The sequence below is a fragment of the Lynx rufus genome, unplaced genomic scaffold (assembly GCF_022079265.1).
Source record: "Lynx rufus isolate CCGP_SWC_20201006 ecotype Redwood Valley unplaced genomic scaffold, mLynRuf1.p SCAF_25, whole genome shotgun sequence".
Taxonomy (NCBI): Eukaryota; Metazoa; Chordata; class Mammalia; order Carnivora; family Felidae; genus Lynx; species Lynx rufus.
The window spans coordinates 8,380,919-8,401,034 of NW_025814840.1; the positions used below are offsets into that span (position 1 = coordinate 8,380,919).

Sequence of the window (20,116 nt, forward strand, 5' to 3'; positions counted from 1 at the left end):
GGAGAAAAAATGTTCGCGGTGCTTGGTTCTCCTCTATCAGCATTGCTGGAAAGAGAAACAACTGGGAAATTACTTTCCGGACGCTAATGTAGTTCAACTGTATCCTGCTTGTTGGGTGCGGGTACAAATAAATACCATTTATAAATGACAGGTGCCGCTGGAGGGAGAACATTTCTTCAGCTCTGTTTTTCAGGAGCAAAAGAAGACTCATGTGTGGATGTTAAAGGTTATCACAGGGGCGCCTGGGTGGTTCAGTCAGTTTGACTTCGGCTCAGGTCATGATCTCATAGTTTGAGTTCGAGCCCCGCATCTGCCCTCTGTGCTGACGGCGTGAAGCCTGCTTGGGATTCTGTCTTTCCCTCTCCCTCTCTGCCCCTCCCCTGCTTGCTCTCTATCTCTCTCTCAAAATAAATAAAAACACACTTAAAAAAAACTCATCACAATGGGCCTGACTAAAATATATCATAGTATATCATAGTAATTGTGGGGCTCCGAAAGCAAGGGACCCTCCACCCTTCAGAGATGTGTCTAGCAATTCCCTTTGGTTGGAAGGTCTCTGGAGCCTGCAAAATACATTTGCATTTTTGCAGCTGCGACTCGGTGAGCGAGAAAAGCAGTGGACAAAGGCCAACAATTTTAGAACACCAGGGTTTTTTTTAAAAAAAATTTTTTTTTCAACGTTTATTTATTTTTGAGACAGAGAGAGACAGAGCATGAACGGGGGAGGGGCAGAGAGAGAGGGAGACACAGAATCGGAAACAGGCTCCAGGCTCTGAGCCATCAGCCCAGAGCCCGACGTGGGGCTCGAACTCACGGACTGCGATATCGTGACCTGGCTGAAGTCGGACGCTTAACCGACTGCGCCACCCAGGCGCCCCAGAACACCAGGGTTTTGAAACGCAAACCAATTTCAGATCGGAAATCCTTCGAACACGAGCAAATTCGAAGCTTAGCAAAAACGCAGTTGTGGGGCAAGCCTGGTTTTCAACATGGAGTAGAGTTGAGGGCTAGTTCCTGCCGCCATGAACCCCTCTCAGCTGCACGGTGAAGGGAGGCAGGAGGGTAGGGGGAGGAGCACCTGGACTGCCGTAGATTAACACAGCCAATAAGGACCGAGCGTGGTAGGTTTCGTAGTGGGTCTGCAGGCTTCCAGAACTCCAGCAGCTGAACAGGCTTAGGTCCTGTGCCTAAAGATGCTACCAGCCTCCCTTGGGCTCCTGTCCAGTTTTTAATAACCTTCATGGAAAATCTCCCTTAGAATCCCACCCACTTAGACTTAATCCTCTTTACATTTATTTCGTCTTCTCCAAATGGGAATAAAGAATGGCTTCCTAGCTTTTTTATACCTTGTTAAACATCACCCGTGGGGCCTCTGGGTTGAGATCCTTATGTCTTTAAAGCGTAAGTTGCAAATTCAAACATGGATAAGAGGCTCTGCGTATCAGACTGTCAAGAACTTTTGTGTTTGCTTTTTTTGTTTGATTTGCTTTGTTTTATTTTCTCTGAAGAAGTGCTTTCAGCCCCGCTGAGCTGGCTTGTGAGATAAGAACTCTCAGAAACCACGACTGGAATGTAAATTATTACTAACTTTTTAAGAAAGAAATTTGGACACACGGAACAAAAACTTGAAAATGTTCATGCCTACTGTTACAGTAATAAATTTATGGGGAAAAGGTCTTTAAAAATCATCAGACATAGGGGCACCTGGGTGGCTCAGTCAGTTGAGCGTCGACTTCGGCTCAGGTCATGATCCGCGGTTGGTGAGTTCAAGCCCCGCATTGGGCTCTGTGTTGACAGCTCAGAGCCTGGAGCCTGCTTCAGATTCTGTGTGCGTGTCTCTCTCTCTGCCCCTCCCCTGCTTGTGCTCTCTCTCTCTCTCTCTCTCTCAAAAATAAATAAACATCAAAAAAAATTAAAAAGTAGTCAAATGTAAAGGAAAATATTGTATGCATGGCATTTCATTGTGGTACCCTGTGATGTGGGATCAGTGAAGTAAATCTGGGAGTATTCAAAAGTTAGAATGTCTCGAGCAAATATATCATGTTTTCTCATAGATTTCTGGCATGAGCCTCAAGGTGTAAATTCCCTGAGGGGATTTCTCACTGATCTGTCGGTTGGATTCCCCGACTGTCTCTGCTGCATCCCTAAGAATCCTGGGCGGTGACGAATGCACACTGATCCGCTGCCCTTCCTTCTCCCTCCTGTTGAATTGTAGGCTTATCGCTATTCACATTGCTTCCAACTCTTTTTATGCTCATGGGTGCTGTGATATTCATGTGTAATTTAATCAACTATTATATAAACCCATGCTATATGAATACGGAGAAAAGGCAGATTTTATTCCTATGAAAACCCATTTCCATGTTTGCAGGATTTCAGTAAAGGCGAGTCGCTGAAAGAATTGTTGATGAACGAGATGAGATCAAAGTCAATGGAACAATCACAAAGTCCTTGAAAGCTTTTCGTACAAATTACTGGTACCTTGAAGGTTTTATTTCCATCAAAAAGAGGAAGAAAAGAAAAAAGGGAGGGAGGGAGGAAAGGGAAGAAAAACAAGAAAGGAGGCATTTTGGATGTCACTTACATGAGGAAGAATCTGGAATTATAACAACTTTTTCTGTGCCATCAGACTGGGAAGTCATTATATAGTTATGTTTCATAATTTGAAATATTTACAGTATTTTTTTCAATGATTCTCTACGTGAACTGACTTTTGATTGACTGATCAAAAAGCCATCCCTTCACCATATCCGATAAGAAGGATTCTGTGGTACACTGAATACATCACACACACACACACACACACACACACCGCATGCACATAGACTCGCATGTACGTGTGCGTGCATATGCGTTAAGAACACACCAAAATGATAGTGAATCTCTCGGAGTGGTTGACATATAGGTGCTTTTTAGACTTCCTTAACTTTTCCAAAGTCTCTACGGTGAGCAGGTATACTATCACATTCAGAAACACATGTATTTTAAAATCTGATTTGCAAGAAAACAACCGCTCACTTTTGATACTTTGATAAATTTAGGTTGTATACATCGGAGGAGAGAAAACTCTGGGTTTCTTGTATGCCTGTCATGCCCTAGACCTTGGGCTGGGCATGTTGTGCAAGGTAACCCGCTAGGGAGGCCGATTCGTTTAGAAATAAACCAGTATAACACTACCACTGGCAAGCGAGGAAAATTGAACTTTGGCTCAGTTTTCTTAAGCATCCCTGTGATGTTATACAGCACTGTATTTGAATTTGAAGTTGGTTCTGGGTTTTCACAATTGGTTTATTTTTTTCTATCGGCACACTATTGTCTTAGTTTATGATCATATCATCCATGTTTAAATTGCATAATTTGCGTATGTAGTATTTTGTTTTATCAGAAAGAATGCTATCGTGTTACTAAGAAAGTTACGTATCCAGGAAAAATAGCTTAAATTATTGTTGCTGTGCACATGTGTGTGGCAGACAGACTCTGTTTATTCTTTTAATTTTTTTAATTCTTTTAATACCATGAATAATTGGGGTCACGAGCCCTGCTTCCTCTTAGATTTTCCTTCTCTAGCTCTTGCCCAACATAGCACTTACCCCCGTGTTTTCCCCAGAACACTTACCATCACCTGACATCATATACTTACTTGTGCAGTTTCTGCTTCTTCCCTGGAAACACGGAGCCCCTGAAGATCTAGGCTTTGTCTTGTTTCCTGCAGCATCTCTGACTCCTAGAAAGTTCCTGGCACACAACAGGCATTGAATAAACACTTGTTAAATAAATGAATTTTCAGGAGAAAGCATGGTTGTATAAAGCTTACTAACACCGATACAGTGACTCACTTTATTTGTAAAGGAAATGTGAATATTATTCACGATTGTGTGTACTGAGATAAAAAACAAACAAACCTGATGATAAATGTTATAAATACGTTCACGCCTTCCCATCCAAACGTACTCTATCCCTTAATGGCAAAGGAACAGAAAGAAATTGAATGAATACCAACCTCTGACCTCCTTGCAAAAAAAGTTGCTAGAGGCATTTCTTCAAGTGCATTTGGTCATCGTAAGCTTTTAAAAAAGATATACTCCTGGGGTGCCTGGGAGGCTCAGTCGGTTGAGCGTCTGACGCATGGTTTGTGAGTTCGAGCCCCGTGTCAGGCTCTGTGCTGACAGCTCGGAGCCTGGAGCCTGCTTCGGATTCTGTGTCTCCCTCTCTCTCTCTGCCCCTCTGCAGCTCGTACTCTGTCTCTCTCTCTCTCAAAAATAAACAATAAAAAAATTAAAATTTATAATCCTATTGTTAATCATCCTACGTCTGTAGGCATATTCCTTCAGTCGCTCTTTTAGGTTTAGTCTTGGGAGCCGTCCTGTCTGTTGACGTGATTTTCACAATAACCTTCTCCCCCGTTGTATTTGTACTTCGTTAGCCTAACAACCCTGACCCCCATTTTGTTGTCATACCTGCATGTCTCCCATGCTGTTGCGTGACCACCTTGTGTTCAAACACTCGTTCCATCTCTCTCTTGGGCAGGCACACGAAAAGCTGCCGACTGTGAAGAAGATGGGGGTAGACCATCCTGTATATCCTGTGAAGAAGGGAAGGACTACACAGACAGGAGCCATTTTTCTCCCAGATGCAGAAGATGTAGAATTTGTGATGGGGAGCATGGTAGGCGTCTTTAAAAGCACTCAAAAGACCAATCATGGGGCTCCACGTAGAACCATGCATAATCCAATTTGAAATTGGGGCCTACTCTCGTACTATGTGCGCCCACAGAAAAGGGCAGCATGGAGCTGGTCGGGGTGAAGCGGGACCAGGTACCAGGCTAATCACCTGTCTACACATTTGCGGGTCAAATCCAGGCAATTCTCCCAGAATAACTAAATACGAACCTGGCGAACAGGTTCCGATCAAAATTGCATACATTTTTTCGCCACCTTGATTTATGCTCTTGTCGTGGCCCTCAAGAGCTCAGAAGCCTTCTGATACAAGGACAGAGGAATCCAGAGGTGCGTGGGATGCTCCCCCTTCTTTGAGGATCGATTTTGTCCTGATAATTCCAATGGGGGACCTGAATTTTTACGACTGTCCCAATCTATTGTGAGAACCTAGATTCAAATGTAACAAATACTCCCAGTTTCATTTGATATCAAGAAATCTCTGGACATGAAGCTTTCCTTGGCCCCACGCAGGCTCTAAAGCAATGTTTCTCAACTGTGGCTGTACATTAGGGTCACCCAGGGAGCTATGAAAAATGTCAACTGTTAGGTCCACCTCAGAGCAATTAAATAAGGATCTCTGAGTGAGGGCTTTGGCCTTGGTCTGACTGACTGGGTCTGGAGCAGGGCCTGATATTCTGCATTTCTCACAGGCTTCCAAGTGATGCTGCTTGCTGCTGGTCTACAACCCAGGCCCTGAGCAGCCGGGCTCCAGAAGAACAGGGAAACTATTTAAGCCAAAGTGAGGTGGCATTAGTTGCTGGATTGTCTGCCCACTTAAAACTCTGCTAAAATGATTTCGACTATTTCCACCTGGGGTTACCTGTTTGCCATGTAAATACTCTCTGTGTTACGGAAGATGTGCCGATTTAAGCGGTAGATCTCAAAACTTCTTGTGGCCCCTGCTCACCATCTGCAGGGTCCACTTATAACCAGCTGCTCTAATTAATAGTCTGAAAATTGGCTTTCTAGGCTTAGAAGTGGAAAAGACCTGTACCCGGACCCAGAATACCAAGTGCAGATGTAAATCAAACTTTTTTTGTAACGTCTCTCTGTGTGAACACTGTAACCCGTGCATGATGTAAGTTTTCATCTTTCTTTGATCAAAATGCTAGAGATCTACCTTGACAGACCATGTCTTCCTAGGGGGGAAACAACACTGGCTGGGAGTCAAGAATTTGGGTTCTAGTCTTGCTCTGCCTCTTCGTTCATTCAAACATCCAGTGTCCGAACGTTGATTGAACATCTCCTATGTGCTGTGTGCGAGCTGTGTAAGCTAACAAATGTTCTGAGCAAGCCATGTTCCTGGCATCAAACGTCTCAGGAGAGAGGCCGAGAGAGTCAAGAAAAACAATGGTTATGGGGCCAACCCCATGTGTCGAACAGCAGAAGAGACTTGCGCCCAGGGTGTTATGAGTTCTACGGGAGAACCTTTCCCCTCGGCCTGGGGAGGTGGGGGGCGGGGTGTGAAGATATGACACGTGGCCAGAGTCTTGAAAGAGGAAAGAGAACATTCCCTGGAGTACACAGATGGATAGGACATCTCGAGCAGGGAACAACATCTGCCGAGAGACAGGCGGACACTCCAGAGAGCAGAGTAGCTGGCCGGGGTGTGGTGAGAAGGAGCCAGGGCCAGATGACAAAAGGTGTTGTCTTTCATGCTACAGATCTTAGTTTTGACCCAACGGTAGAAAACCTGATGGTGCATCTCACTTTTCTTCTGATTAATTGGGGGATTTTGAGCAGAGTCAGCTAGCCTCCCTGACCCCCAGTTCCCTCACTCAGAGGACGCAGATAATACTCACTTCTCCTGTCAGCCTCACTGCTGTGACGTCAGGGTGGGTAATATGTGTTGTATATTAGCTTTTGCTTTGTAAGTTATTGTTTTGTGCAAACAGAAACGTTTAGCATTATGTTCATGTGCCTGGCCTTAAACTTGTATTTCACCTTGGGAACGTTGGCTTGACAAGTAGGGACATGATGCCTTATGTCTCTTACTTACTAGAAAATTCTAAATTACGGGCAGTCAACCTAGCCCTTACTTCTAGTCCCACATGTCTGAGAGTGCCTCATGGCGACAGGATAGGTAGGGACTAATGTAAGAAAATAAGAAGAATAATAGTGTGGGTTCACTTATGTGTGAGTTTCTTTCAAGAAGTCTAGTGCAGCATTGTAAATGTATATTCTCTTCCTTATGATTTTTAAGTGTCATTTTCTTTTCTCTAGCTCACTTTATTGTAAGAATTCAGTATAGGGGTTGCCTGGGTGGCTCAGTCATTAAGTATCTGACTTCGACTCAGGTTATGATCTCACGGTTCGTGAGTTTGAGTCCCACATCAGGTAAGCTCCAGCCCCTCTTTGGGTGAGCCCCGCTTCTCTCTCTCTCTCCCTCTCTCTCTTTGTCTCTCTGCCCCTCCTGGGATTGTCTCTCTCTGCCCCTCGCTCATTTGCACTCTCTCTCTCTCTCTCAAAAAAGAAAAAATACAGTATAGAATGCATACAGTATACAAAATATGTATTTTTAAGTTTATTTATTTGAGAGAAAGAGATAAGAGTGTGAGAAGGCAGAGAGAGAGAGGGAGAGAGAATCCCAAGCAGGCTCTGCACTGTTATGACAGAGCCCCATGTGGGGCTCTATCTCACAACTATGAGATCATGACCTGAGCAGAAACCAAGAGTCGGATGCTTAACGCACTGAGCCACCTGGGGGCCCCAGTATACAAAATATGTTAATCCACTGTTTATGTTATCAGTAAAGCTGTTGGTTAACAGTAGGCTGTTTAGTAGTTAAGTTTTAGGGGAGTCACAAGCTGTATGCGGATTTTCAGCTGTGCACTGGGGGGGCTGGCGGTCAGTGCCCCTAGCCCCATATCCTCGAGGGTCAGCTGTAATAATAGTTCTAAATACCTCATAATCTCCATTCCATTTTCTTCTCACCATAACTGTTGGATGCAGATGTTATCTCTTTGTTATTGATGGGGAAACAGGCTCATGGTGGATAAGCAACTTATCCTAGCTCGCTTACTTAGGGCATCGGCTGAACCCATCTCATTCAGGCAATCGGACAATCTGACTGTCAGGGTTCGGCTGTCTGAAGAAAACCCCAAGGATTTTCCTCTCGAGTGTCCTCATCACCGCTGGATGCCCTGACATCTCTACTGGCCAGCTGGGTGGGATTTCTAAGCAGTATCCTGGGTAGTGCTTGTCCTCGGGTCTTTTTATAATTCAGTGGGACTGTTTTGAAATAGTTTTTTGGCAGTTTATGATTTCAAGTTGTTTCCTACCAGTTTTAAGATCTTTGTCCATTTCATCCTTTTTCCTAATTGTCAATGTTTTATTACCTTTCTGTAATTCTTGGCAGCGTAAGGATTTTTTTTTAAGTAATCCCTTCGCTCACTGTGGGGCTCAAACCTGCGACCCCGAGATCAAGGACTTACGAACTGTGAGATCATGACCTGAGTCGAAGTCGGTTGTTTAACCGACTGAGCCACCCAGGTGCCTCTCAACTCTTTGTCTTTTAAAACATAGTCCCTCTGTAGGATATTTCTCACCCAAACATACAAATCATGTGATGAATTTGTGCCAGCGTTAGAAGCTAATCTAGCAACATTTGAGGGAATATGTTTGCCAGAGATGCAAAGATAAATAAAATAGCCCTGCGTGCATAGTGTGTCGTTGCAGATGATCAAGGAGCCAGTCCACCAGGCATTTTGAATTTCCTCTGTGTTCTTTCATTTTTAGGTGTGAACATGGAATCCTTGAGAATTGCACACCAACCAGCAACACCAAATGTAAACAAGGTGACTATTTCTTTTTATGACTGTATTCTCCTTTCTCTCGTCCCCCCTGGAGAATCTGACGAAAAGCCAATCCCTTCTGATTCTTTGGGAGTACTCTGTTTAATCTCACAGATGACTTGGTTTCACGTTCAGCGCTCCATGTTTCTCCCTACAGGACCCAGCTCCAAACTTCTGTGGCTTTGCGCCCTGCTCCTGATTCCACCGTCCGCACTAGTATGTTGCTGTAAGTTCTTACTGTGTTCAAACTGCAGGATGAAATAACTTGGGAGGTAGTAATTCACAAGAATTCCCATCTGTCTCCTACCCATAAGAAAACTGCCAGGTAGGCAGCCTTGTTGTGTTGTTAAATTCTTGCCACTAGATGCACCCCCCTGAGACCTGATAAGAACGAGGGGTACGGCCATCCCTCAGCTACTGTTTTTAAACAATTGTTCTGGAGTCCCGAATGGATATTCCCATCCTCCCTGTGAACAAAGATGTTTTCATCCAGGCCCCAGCTGAGTTGGCCAAGGACGAGAAGTCATCCTTTACTGCTCACTGAGACGGTCCCATGCATTAAGAGAACAAGAAGTGGGGCGCCCGGGTGGCTCAGTCAGTTAAACGTCCAACTTCGGCTCAGGTCACGATCTCGCGGTCCGTGAGTTCGAGCCCCGCGTCGGGCTGTGTGCTGACGGCTCAGAGCCTGGAGCCTGTTTTGGATTCTGTGTCTCCCTCTCTCTCTGCCCCTCCCCTGCACGCACTCTGTCTCTCTCTGTCTCTCAATAATAAATAAACATTGAAAAAATTAAAAAAAAAAAAAAGAGAACAAGAAGGTTCTTCCTGGGCAAGCCTGCAGGGAACACTTAATAAATTCATCCTCTCTGTGCCTCCTCTCCTTTTTCAAACTCCATGGGTTTTTCTTTTAATTTTTTATTTCTCCCCCTTAATTTAAAATACTTTGGCAGTGTAGTTTATGCCAGGGCTACCGAGAAAGTCAACACATAAGCCCCAATTGGGTATGTTCGTAATTACTGCAGGAAAATCGCTCATAAAGGCACAGAACGGTGTCAGGTTTTGAGAACTCTAAAGCATCCGGATTTTCCTTCCCCATTGGAACAAATCACTGTCTCCGGTTCAGGTGAAGATGAAAAGGGTGCTTTGCCTTCGGAGACCAAATAGACACCAACTGTGCTTGGAGATGTACCCACTCCTTTCTTGCATCTCCTACTGACTTGAAGGCACAGCACACTGAGTGTGTCTACTTAGCTATTTGTGTGAGTATGTACTTGAACTGCCAGGCGTGAAATGTCACCCCGTGGCAAGCTGATGCCAACTTTCCACATCCTCTGGCTTCTGTGTTCTGCAATTGACACGCACCCAACTCCAAGCTGGTGAAAGGGGGCGGCGGGGCCCCACGATAAGTGAGAAGCCAGCCTCAGGCTAGGCCAGGGTGTGATGAACGGATGACTCGCGTGAAATGTGACATACCTCTAGAACATTCGACCGAGGGGGCTGGGATTTCCAGAAACGGGACAATGCTGCCTCTTGGGTATTGGTCACGTTAAGTTTCAGGGAATTGCTCCCTCCTTCTCACGCTTCTCTTCGTGGGAGAGTGTGTTCGCACAGGCTTCCTGCAAGCCTGAGAACCGAGTCTGATAGAAATCTCTTTATCTTTCAGGTGTGTTGAAAAAGTACAGGAATACGAAGAATGGCCGCCGGGAATCTACAGTCTCAATTACTGTAGGTGTTGAAACGTGCATCGGCTTCCTTAAGAAAACAGAGAAAGTAGTCATTCAGCTTTTTATTTGTTCTTTTTTTTTAAACAAACACCTATGGTGTGTGCGTGTGCGTGGGCTAGAGGGGCATCAAAAATGAACTAAGGGGCACCTGCGTGGCTCAATCGGTTGAGCATCCGGCTCTGGATTTCAGCTCGGGTCATGATCTCATGGTTGGTGGGATCGAGCCCTGCGTCAGGTGCCGCACTGAGTGTGGAGCCTGCTTGGGATTTTCTCTCTCTCTCTCTCTCTCTCTCAAAATAATAAAGTTTAAAAAAGAACTGAACTAAGATATGGTGCCCAGTTTATAAGAAGCCTCGACACAAATAACGTAAGTATGAGAGTGTGCTCAGCGTGAGTTGGAGAGAGAACGTGGCCAAGCTTCTGTGTTCTGCGTTGGTGTTATCCCTGCAGACGCACGGCGGACAGACATTCTTTACGAGAGCAGGGACTCATTGTCCGAGCCCCGGGCACACAGAAAACTCTGAAAGCCTGTCGCAAAGGCACAACTCAGCTCGCTCCAGCCACTTGTTACCTTCTCTCTCACCATATCTTTTTTTTTTTTTTAACGTTTTATTTTTATTTTTGGGACAGAGAGAGACAGAGCATGAACGGGGGAGGGGCAGAGAGAGAGGGAGACACAGAATCGGAAACAGGCTCCAGGCTTTGAGCCATCAGCCCAGAGCCTGACGCGGGGCTCGAACTCACGGACCGCGAGATCGTGACCTGGCTGAAGTCGGACGCTTAACCGACTGCGCCACCCAGGCACCCCTCACCATATCTTTTATCAATGTGGATCAAAGCATTTCAGATAGCAAAAGATAACAGTGGGGAGAGAAAACAGTTCACTTGATGAATGATGATTTCCATTTGGGGTCAGGGCTCGGTGAAAGTCGGGATTTATTAAGTAATTTCAACTTAAACCATTTTCTCAGGTCAAAAAGAAGAATAGTAACTGTAAAGAAAATTGTAGAATAATTATGTTTGTCATGTTTATTCTTACGAGTCTATATGAAAAAATCATCTCAGCACATTCCATGAATCCTTAGATTCCTTGCCTGCCTAAAAAAGAAGCTAATATTCCTTAGTTTCGGGCAGCATAAAACTTTGGATGGTGGGAGAATCCTTCTCAATCATGTAGTCTAGCTAATTTTGTACATCAAGCTACTGACTGCGCCTCCTTTGTATTAAGGAAGAATTAGTTACATGTAGAATATTATATACAAATGTATTTTTATTTATCTTGCTCCTTCCCTCCCTTTTTCTTGTCTCCTCAGGAGAGTATGCCGATGAATTTCACAGGTAAGGCTTCTGTCTTTTCGTTTCATGGAGATGGCTTCCTTAGGCGTTTACGGGCCAATTTCAGTGACATATCGCGAGGTCTTACTCCTCGTTAAACAGTCCTTCCTGCTCACCGTCAAGTGTTTATCCGACAGTGTGTTTGAATGTATAACTAATACTCACGGTGAAAACTGAAATTGGGTAGCAAGAAGACAGTCTATTCTGAGGCTTAAGAGAATTTTCCTCCATAAACTGGTTTTTATAGAACGCCTGCTTAAGTTGACCTAGGGGCCAAATCAGCTGAATTGCAGACTCTGTTATTAGTGGTGTATTCCTGGTTCTGTAATAATATTCATGATTCTGTTCAGTCCTGCTCCTTGGCCTGTGAGTCAGAGAGAAGATCATAGAGTCTTGCCTACCATTGAACTTTGTGGGTCATTGATCATCCAGTCCATAGGGAACGTCAGAGGTGATCTCTCCCAACGCTCTTAGTTTATAGCTGAGAAAAGAATCTGTACCGAGATGTTATGTGACTTGCCCGGGTCATCGAGCGCATTACTGGGGTCACGGGAGGGGTTGGGTTTTGCTTCCTGCCCACCCCCTCCGACCAGCTCTCTCGATCTCTAGGACTTAACGAGTATCTTTAATACTATTGGAGAAGTAAATATGGTTTTCTATGAGCATTTCATTTAGAGAAACCAATGTTTAGAGACTGTCCTCTATTTTGCAGACATCGACTTGAGTAAATACATCAGTAGCATTGCCGAACAAATGAAAATAACTCAAGTCAGAGAATTTGTCCGCAAGAATGGTATCAACGAAGCCAAAATAGATGAGATCAAGAACGACAACCTCCAAGACACAGCTGAACAGAAAGTCCAACTGCTCCGGAATTGGTACCAGCTCCACGGGAGGAAGGGCGCATATTACGCTCTGGTGAAAGGTCTCAGGAAAGCCAATCTCTGCGCTCTTGCCGAGAAAATTGAAGATATGGTCCAGAAGGACAGTGCGAGCTAACTTGAGAATGGAAACTGCAAACACGAAAATAAAAGACAAAGTCTGGCTGAATGTGAAAAACAACTCAGTTCTGAGTATCTACTAATCCATAGAGAGCAAAATGAGCATCGGAATGAGTTCTTAATCGCTGTTGACCATCCACACCGTTCGTGTGTTTACAGGGCGTGTTTACTTTTTCATTCGTTAGGTTCTAGAGCTAATATATTTACGGGTTTGGAGGGTCTCATGATTCTGACGTGAAGGACGTTGGGAAGACAGAGCCGGTTCAAAGTAAATATAGTAGCATGACTTGTGTACAAGTGTGTGTGCAGAGGAGAAAAGATTGGGAACACACTCTCGGGTCTAAACTCGAGTCAGAGGGTGTGGGTGTGAATAGCATCCGTGCATGTGAATGCAAATGTCTATCCCTAGGTTGATTCCCCTCCATAAATCAATAGAAGCTATGAGTTTGTTGCGATGTCACAATCACTGAAAAGACCACTTCGCCTGTACCTTTTCGTCCGTACTGACTCTAGAGATCCTATTGTTTTTGTAAACTTTCCACTCCGAGAAGAATATCCGAGGAAAGTTTGCATGTGCTCTGAATGTTTCTATCTCAAATATCTTTGTACGGGTTACTGGCATTTCCTTGTGAGGTATTTCCGTGTTGAATTCACACCGAAAATGCAGACTGGATTATAACGCTTGGATATTTCTTATTCGTCCCTACGCCATTTTTCTGGATCGGGATAACTCACTCACTTCTCAGGTGTCGAAATGTTTTCAAGGAAGGACTACTGGAGCTTTGTTGCCTGTCCATTCTCTGCCTGATTGGCCTTGTTGGCCAACACGCTCTCCAACCCAGAAGTGCGGCCTAAGAGACACTTAATGATCTATCTGCCCATAGAAACTTCTGGCCTGCTTTGGAGAGACTAACTGCTGTTACAGAAGGTGGCGTCGTGGTCTTGCAAGGACCCACGTCTACCACCGAAGATGATAACGTAGATTCCTATCTTGTCCTGTTCCTCGAAAAATGCTCAGTAAGGCTGCACGTGTCCTCTCTGGCGACAAACCTACAGACGCAGCTCAGACACGGAAAAAGGGTGAAATCATCCTCAGGTTTTAGGAAGGCTTTTGTTACTCCCTGCAGCTTCCGAGACAGCGAAGCCCCCCTCCCCGCTGCTCCTTCCTTTTACCTGTAAACACTTCTGAAAGTTTGTGTTAAACATGAATTTTAATAAACGCTATTTATATGTAGGTAGATGTAAATCGAAGATAGTGATAAACCGAAGCAGATAGTTACAACCACCTAAAGAGCTTCCATTGGCAAAAGATCTTTTTTTCTTATGTTTGGAAACATAAAATGTTTCATTAAAATCCTGTCTTGGGAAGTTCTGGTTGTCTCTTTTTTGGTTAAGGGCTTGCTTTCTGTTTGGGTTTTCCTGTGCTCTGACTACTGCTAAAGGTAGCCTGTGTATGAATCTCTAATTCTCTCTTGGATCTCTCAGAAAGTACTTCCTTTTTTTAAAGTCCTCCTAGTAGTTAACCACCCAGAGGACCTGTCCCAAATAGTACATAATTGTTATTACAAGAGGATTGGATGTGAGGCTCTGAAATGTGGATAAGAAAGTAAATATTTCAGGGATGCCTGGGTGGCTCAGTCAGTTAAGCGTCCGACTTCAGCTCAGGTCACGATCTCACGGTTTGTGAGTTGGAGCCCCACGTCGAGCTCTGCGCTGACAGCCCAGAGCCTGGAGTCTGCTTCGGGTTCTGGGTCTCCCTCTCTCTCTCTGCCCCCCCCCAAATAAATAAACATCAAAAAAAAGAAAAATGTTCTACCCTGCATACTTTCCATTCTGGCTACTTTGTGACCACTGGATTATCTCTCTTTTTTAATTTAATTTTGATAATATATCTTACTTAACCCCATTTTTCCCAAAATATTCTTATTTCAAGCTGTAATCTATATAAAAAGTTCTGATGAGATAGTTTACATTCCACATTCATTTTTCATACTAAAACCTTCCAAACCTGGTTTGTATCTTATTTATTATTATTTTTTTATAATTCTCTCTCTTTTTTTAATGTTTATTTATTTTTGAGACAGCAAGAGACAGAGCATGAACAGGGGAGGGTCAGAGAGAGGGAGACACAGAATCTGAAGCGGGCTCCAGGCTCCGAGCTGTCAGCACAGAGCCCGACGCGGGACTTGAACTCACGGAGTGTGAGATCATGACCTGAACGGAAGTCGGATGCTTAACCGACTGAGCCACCCAGGTGCCCCTGTTTATAATTTTTTTTAATGTTTACTTATTTTTCAGAGCCCAACATGGGGCTTGAACTCACGAACCATGAGATCATGACCTGAGCTAAAGTCGGACGCTTGAGGCTCTTTTACCAGGCCTTTCGGAGTCCCCAGTGCTGAGCCAAGATTTTATAGAGCTCTTTTGGGAATCACACCCCCTGGTGACATTGGGGCTCTGGCAGATTCAGCCATGCATCTGGGGGCGGCTTGGCAAGGCTTCCAAGGTCATGGCGGTTAAGCCCCCATCCCGGACAGTGTTTGGCAATAACTTCATTTTAGCTCTTTCATGAATTGGGGAAGCTCTCCCTCAGTTCCTGGGTTTATGAAGGGAGCCTGGTCCCATATTCTCCCTCAAGAGGGACACACATACTCTCTCCCACACGGGAGAGGCTTTTCTTCCAGGCACTGACCCAGCGAGGTTTCATTTGTGCCCCGGTCACCATCTTGCAGGGAAGGCTTTATCTCATTCTTTAGCCTGGCTTTGCCTTTTTACTTTCCTTTTTAAATGCTTTATGCATCATTGCTGTTTATTGAGATGGGGAAGGAGCGGCCCTCAAGAGGTAAACTTACAATGCCGTATTGATAATAAGGCCTCAATTTTGTCACTAGATGAGAAGAAAGAATATTTTGTGCTACAGCATTTTAAATATATTTTTAAAGTTTATTTATTTACTTTTGAGAGAGAGAGAGAGAGGCAGAGAGAAAAGTAGAGACAGAATCCCAAGCAGGCTCTGCACTGTCAGCACAGAGCCCGATGTGGGGCTTGAACTCACGAACCATGAGATCATGGCCTGAGCCAAAGTCAAGAGTCAGATGCTCAACCGACTGGGCCACCCAGCGCCCCTATATTAAGGTACTTCTTAAGGCTAGAGTCTGGAACCAGGCTGCCAGGATCTGACTCCCAGGTCTACTCCTTGCTAGCTGTGTGAGTCACCCAGGCGCCCCTGTTTGACATTCTTAAGTTATGAATGTCAAGTTGATTTCAGTTACATCGGCCCTTTCACAGGAATCAGGAGAGTAGAACAGAGGCTGTGGGGGTTTTGTGTAGACCTGAGGATTATTATAGTGACGAATCTAGAGTCATACAGATCTGGGGTTAAATTCAATGTTGAGTTTCTCCGAAACGGTAGAAACAAATGACTTAATCTCTTTGAGCCTTAATTTCGCCATCTATAAAATGGAAAAACTGTTCCAACGGTTTTGAGTTTTATGAGGATCAGATGAAGTGTATGTGAAGTATACCACAATGTCTGGTTCTGTACCTTGAAAGACAGTAGGGAACCCCCAGCTCAGATGCTGAGGCAGAACAGAAACTGATTGGCCTAAGTTTCTGGAGGCTCAAAGACATCACTCGATATGACCCTTAGGGGGAGGAGTTACTTTGCTCAGATACCGACGACTTTGCATTTTTTAAGTAGAAGAAATGGGCTCATAAACTGAAACCAGGTGACCACACTTGGTTACACCTCCTTTTGGAGATTTTGCTGCCAGCTTGAAAGTCCTACCTTTCGTTTCTAGTCGCCAAGCTCAGCTTCAGGCTGGAGACGTTTCCCACCAGTAAAGCTAAGGCCAATCTCTGTCTTCCTTCCTTCCCCTGGGAAGTTTAAAGGGAGGGATCGACTTCTGGGGACGAGCGGTGATCACTCGTATTTATTTTATTGAAAAGGGACAAATCCAGCCGGTAACGTCAGCCCCCTCGAGAGACAGACGCTTGCAGTCAACGGTCTTGTCTTTTCCTCCACCCCACGGCCCGCCTGGCACAAGGTCCTGCGGGTGGCACCAGGTCCTGGGGGGGTGGGGGGACTTCCCGCCCTGGGATCCAGCCCAGGCACTGAGCATCTGAGCCCCCCCTCTCCCTGACCACCCTTGTCTCTTGCATTCCTGCCGCGGCGTCCGGACGGGTCTTGCTTTCTCTCTCGGCCCTCGGACCCACGGTCCAAGCAGCAGCCACCGCGGCCGCCTCGATGGCAAATCGGACACCGCTGCTTCCCTGTAGAAAATCCTCCATGGCTCCCGTTGCTTCTTGAACAGTCTACACTCGGGTTACGGGTCCTGCCCGTCGTGGGCATGTGCACCTCTCTAGCTCCCTTTCTTGACCCGTTTCCCTCTCTGGTGTAAAGCCCTGGCCAGGCCAGTCCACTTTTGTTCCTCAGAGCTGCTGTGCTGCTCTGGCCCCGGGTTTTTTGCCTTCTTGCTCCTTCCCCCCCCCTTTTGTCCAGCTGCATACAATTTAACCCTCAGGTCACAGCTTGAGTGCCACCGGCTGTGGAACCCCACCGTGATGCTCTCTAACCCATGCAGCTGTCAGGTGTTCCCATGCAATGCCCCCTCCTTTTTTTTAATTTTTAAAGTGTATTTATTCATTTTGAGAGACAGAGACAGAGAGAGCAGGAGAGGGGCAGAGAGAGAGAGAGAGAGAGAGGATCCCAGGCAGGCTATGCCCAATGTGTGCACAGCCCAACGTGAGGCTCGAACTCATGAACGGTGAGATCATGACCTGAGCCGAAATAAGAGTCGGATGTTCAACTGAGCTACCCAAGCGCCCCTATTTTTTATTTTTTTAAGTTTATTTATTTATTCTGAGAGAGTGTGTGAGCAGGGGAGAGGCAGAGAGGGAGAGAGAGAGAGAGGCAGAGAGAATCCCTAAACCCCAGCCCAAGGTGGGGCTCAAACTCACGACCGTGAGATCATGACCAGAGTCCAAAATGAAGAGTCAGACGCCTAACAGACTGAGCCACCCAGGTGCCCCTCTAATGCCCTTCAGGTGGCTGCTTGTCTCTCCGTCGCTGGACCACCAGGCACCTGAGGGCAGAAATCGGGATTGACGCAGAGCAGGTATCCGTGCGATCGACTTTTTTTCACTGAATGAGCTAACAAAGGAATAAATGTGAGTCTAGCCATTCGTGTTGGTTCGTGGGTTTGTGACCGCCTTTCTGGAGGAAGATCCTCGCTCGACAAGGAGGCTGACCTTTTGTCTTAAACAAATGATCTTATGAAATCATCACCTGTGTCCAAGGCCCTTCGAGACGCTTCCCTCCCTGTGTTGTTCCAGCCTCTTCGGCCCCGGCCTCCTCAGCGCCCTTGCTTCTCACCGCAGCACAGAGTCAAAACGCCGCCCTTGACTGCCTGCACCCTACCTCTGCCCCAGCCTCCAAGACACATCTCGCCAAGTTCCACCCTTCCTCAAAGGTCCAGGGAAGGCACGAGCTCCCCCAAGGGGCTGCCACCAGCTCCCAGAAGCCTCGAGTCTCCTGAAGTCATCGCATGACGCCTTCCGGACCTCCCCTGCCCGCCCAGCAGGCGCTCTGATCATCTGACTTGGGAATATGCATGTGTCTGTAAGGGGCAGGAGAGGAGCCACAAGGAAGGGGTTAAGAGGGCTGGCTCTGAAGACAGTGCTTTGGACTCTGTCATTCCTCTCTTGGGACCCGGCCACCTTGGACACGTCAGTTACCCTCTCTAGGCCTTGGTTTCCTTCAGGTACTGGAAGAATAGTACCTGCCACGCAGCGCTGCTCTGAGGTTAGATGGGCTATTCCACCGGGTTCCCGGAATGGTGTCAACACAGCCCTCCTGTCACCTCCAGGGTTCCAAGGCCAAGCCCAACGCTAGCACGTGTGCAGTGTTGACACGTGATCCTTGAAGCGGATGCCTGAGGAGACCACACAAAAAGCTAGGGACGTTGGGCTATGCATCGGCCGTCACGCCACAGGATTCTTGCGGCCACCGCTTTAGAAAGAGAAGATACAGGAGTCTGCAGGAGAATGCCCTGAAGTGGCCACTAGGAGGCAGGCAAAGCATGTGACAAGTGCGGTGGTCGCAGGTCACAGGCAGGAAATCTTACCCCTCCCACCTCCTTTCCGTGCTGATTGATGTCGCAAGTGTGACAGACAAGCAGAGCCTCCTAGCCACCATCCCGGCCACCCAGCGAACGGCACTCCAGCGGGAGAAGCAAGCATTTCTTTTCCTTCGCCTGCTGCCCACTGCCCTGAGAGTACAGACCCACTCTGCATGGCAGGGACTTAGATCTGTCCCCAAAACCTGGCGCCCAGGTCCCCCTGCGTCTGCTCCCAGCCCGGCTGATGACATCTGAAAGTCTCCGCATCAAAGCTAACAAACTCAGTGGTCCAGCAACTGACCCAATGACTACCCCTCCTAGGTACCTCCTCTCGGACCGCGTTGGATGTGGATGTCTCTCTTCCACCTTGGAAGGTCAAATGCCACCTTCTTTCGAGGCTTTGGTGAAGACCACGTGTCCAGTGAAGCCCTCCCTGGGGGCTCAGGCTGAAGACGCTTTTCTGACTCTGACATTCTCAGGGCTTGGGCCCCATCTGCGTATCAGAGCTCATATGCCGCCTTCACTTTTGTAGAGAGGATTAGAGATGATGGTGCAAAGGATCTAGAACAGCATCTGGGTCACTCAAATACGGAATCCATTTTTACAATTGTCACTCTCATCGGGGCACCCGGGTGGCTCAGTCAGTCAAGCAGCCGATATTTTTTTAACGTTTATTATTTATTTTTGAGAGGAAGAGAGACAGAGTGTGAGCAGGGGTGGGGCAGAGAGGGAGACACAGAATCCGAAGCAGGCGTCAGGCTCCGAGCTGTCAGCACAGAGCCCGACGCAGGATTCCAACCCGTGAGCCGTGAGATCGTGACCTGAGTGGAAGTTGGGCACTTAGCCGACTGAGCCGCCCAGGCGCCCCAAGCATCTGACTCTTGATTTCGGCTCAGGTTATGACCTTGCGGTTCATGAGTCTGAGCCCCGAGTTGGGCTCTGCACTCACAGCCTGCTTGGGATTCTCTCTCTCCTTCTCACTCTGCCTCGCCCCCTGCTCTCGCTCACTCTCTCAAAATAAATAAACTTTTAAAAAAACTTAAAAAAAGCAATTATCACTCTCGTCAAAATGAATGCAAAGCTTATCACCATAAAAGCGGGAAGGGCGGAGTTGTGTCTGACTAATCTCCCACATGCAAGCATCTACGAAAAGTTTGTTGTTCAAACCACCACCTAAATTAGTGAGCCAATCAACCTCGAATTCATCCCTCAAGTAACAAGGGAGAGCAAATGACTCCTTGTGGGGTTTTTTTTTCTTGTAATTACGATTCTGAAGTGCATGTCAGTAAATGCATTCATTGTTTTTCTTCCCCTAATTTTGAGGTCAACATAGTCACTTAGGAAGTTCAAGTAATACAGGAAAATTGAAGGAAGAAAGTGCGCGTCAATGTAATCTCACTGACCAGGGATAACCACTCTGATGAATCT

General features: G+C 46.2%; 1 protein-coding gene across 1 annotated transcript in view; it reads left to right on the plus strand.

Moving 5' to 3' along the window:
* Positions 1 to 13,937, plus strand: part of FAS (Fas cell surface death receptor) — a 28,157-nt gene extending 14,220 nt beyond the window's left edge. Inside the window, exons 3-9 of the mRNA XM_047088704.1 lie at positions 4,528 to 4,665; positions 5,688 to 5,796; positions 8,457 to 8,515; positions 8,670 to 8,738; positions 10,173 to 10,234; positions 11,547 to 11,571; positions 12,281 to 13,937. Of these exons, the coding sequence (XP_046944660.1) occupies positions 4,528 to 4,665; positions 5,688 to 5,796; positions 8,457 to 8,515; positions 8,670 to 8,738; positions 10,173 to 10,234; positions 11,547 to 11,571; positions 12,281 to 12,567 (749 nt within the window). The 3' untranslated portion in view covers positions 12,568 to 13,937. The remainder of the gene's footprint in view (positions 1 to 4,527; positions 4,666 to 5,687; positions 5,797 to 8,456; positions 8,516 to 8,669; positions 8,739 to 10,172; positions 10,235 to 11,546; positions 11,572 to 12,280) is intronic.
* The last annotated feature ends 6,179 nt before the right edge of the window (positions 13,938 to 20,116 follow it).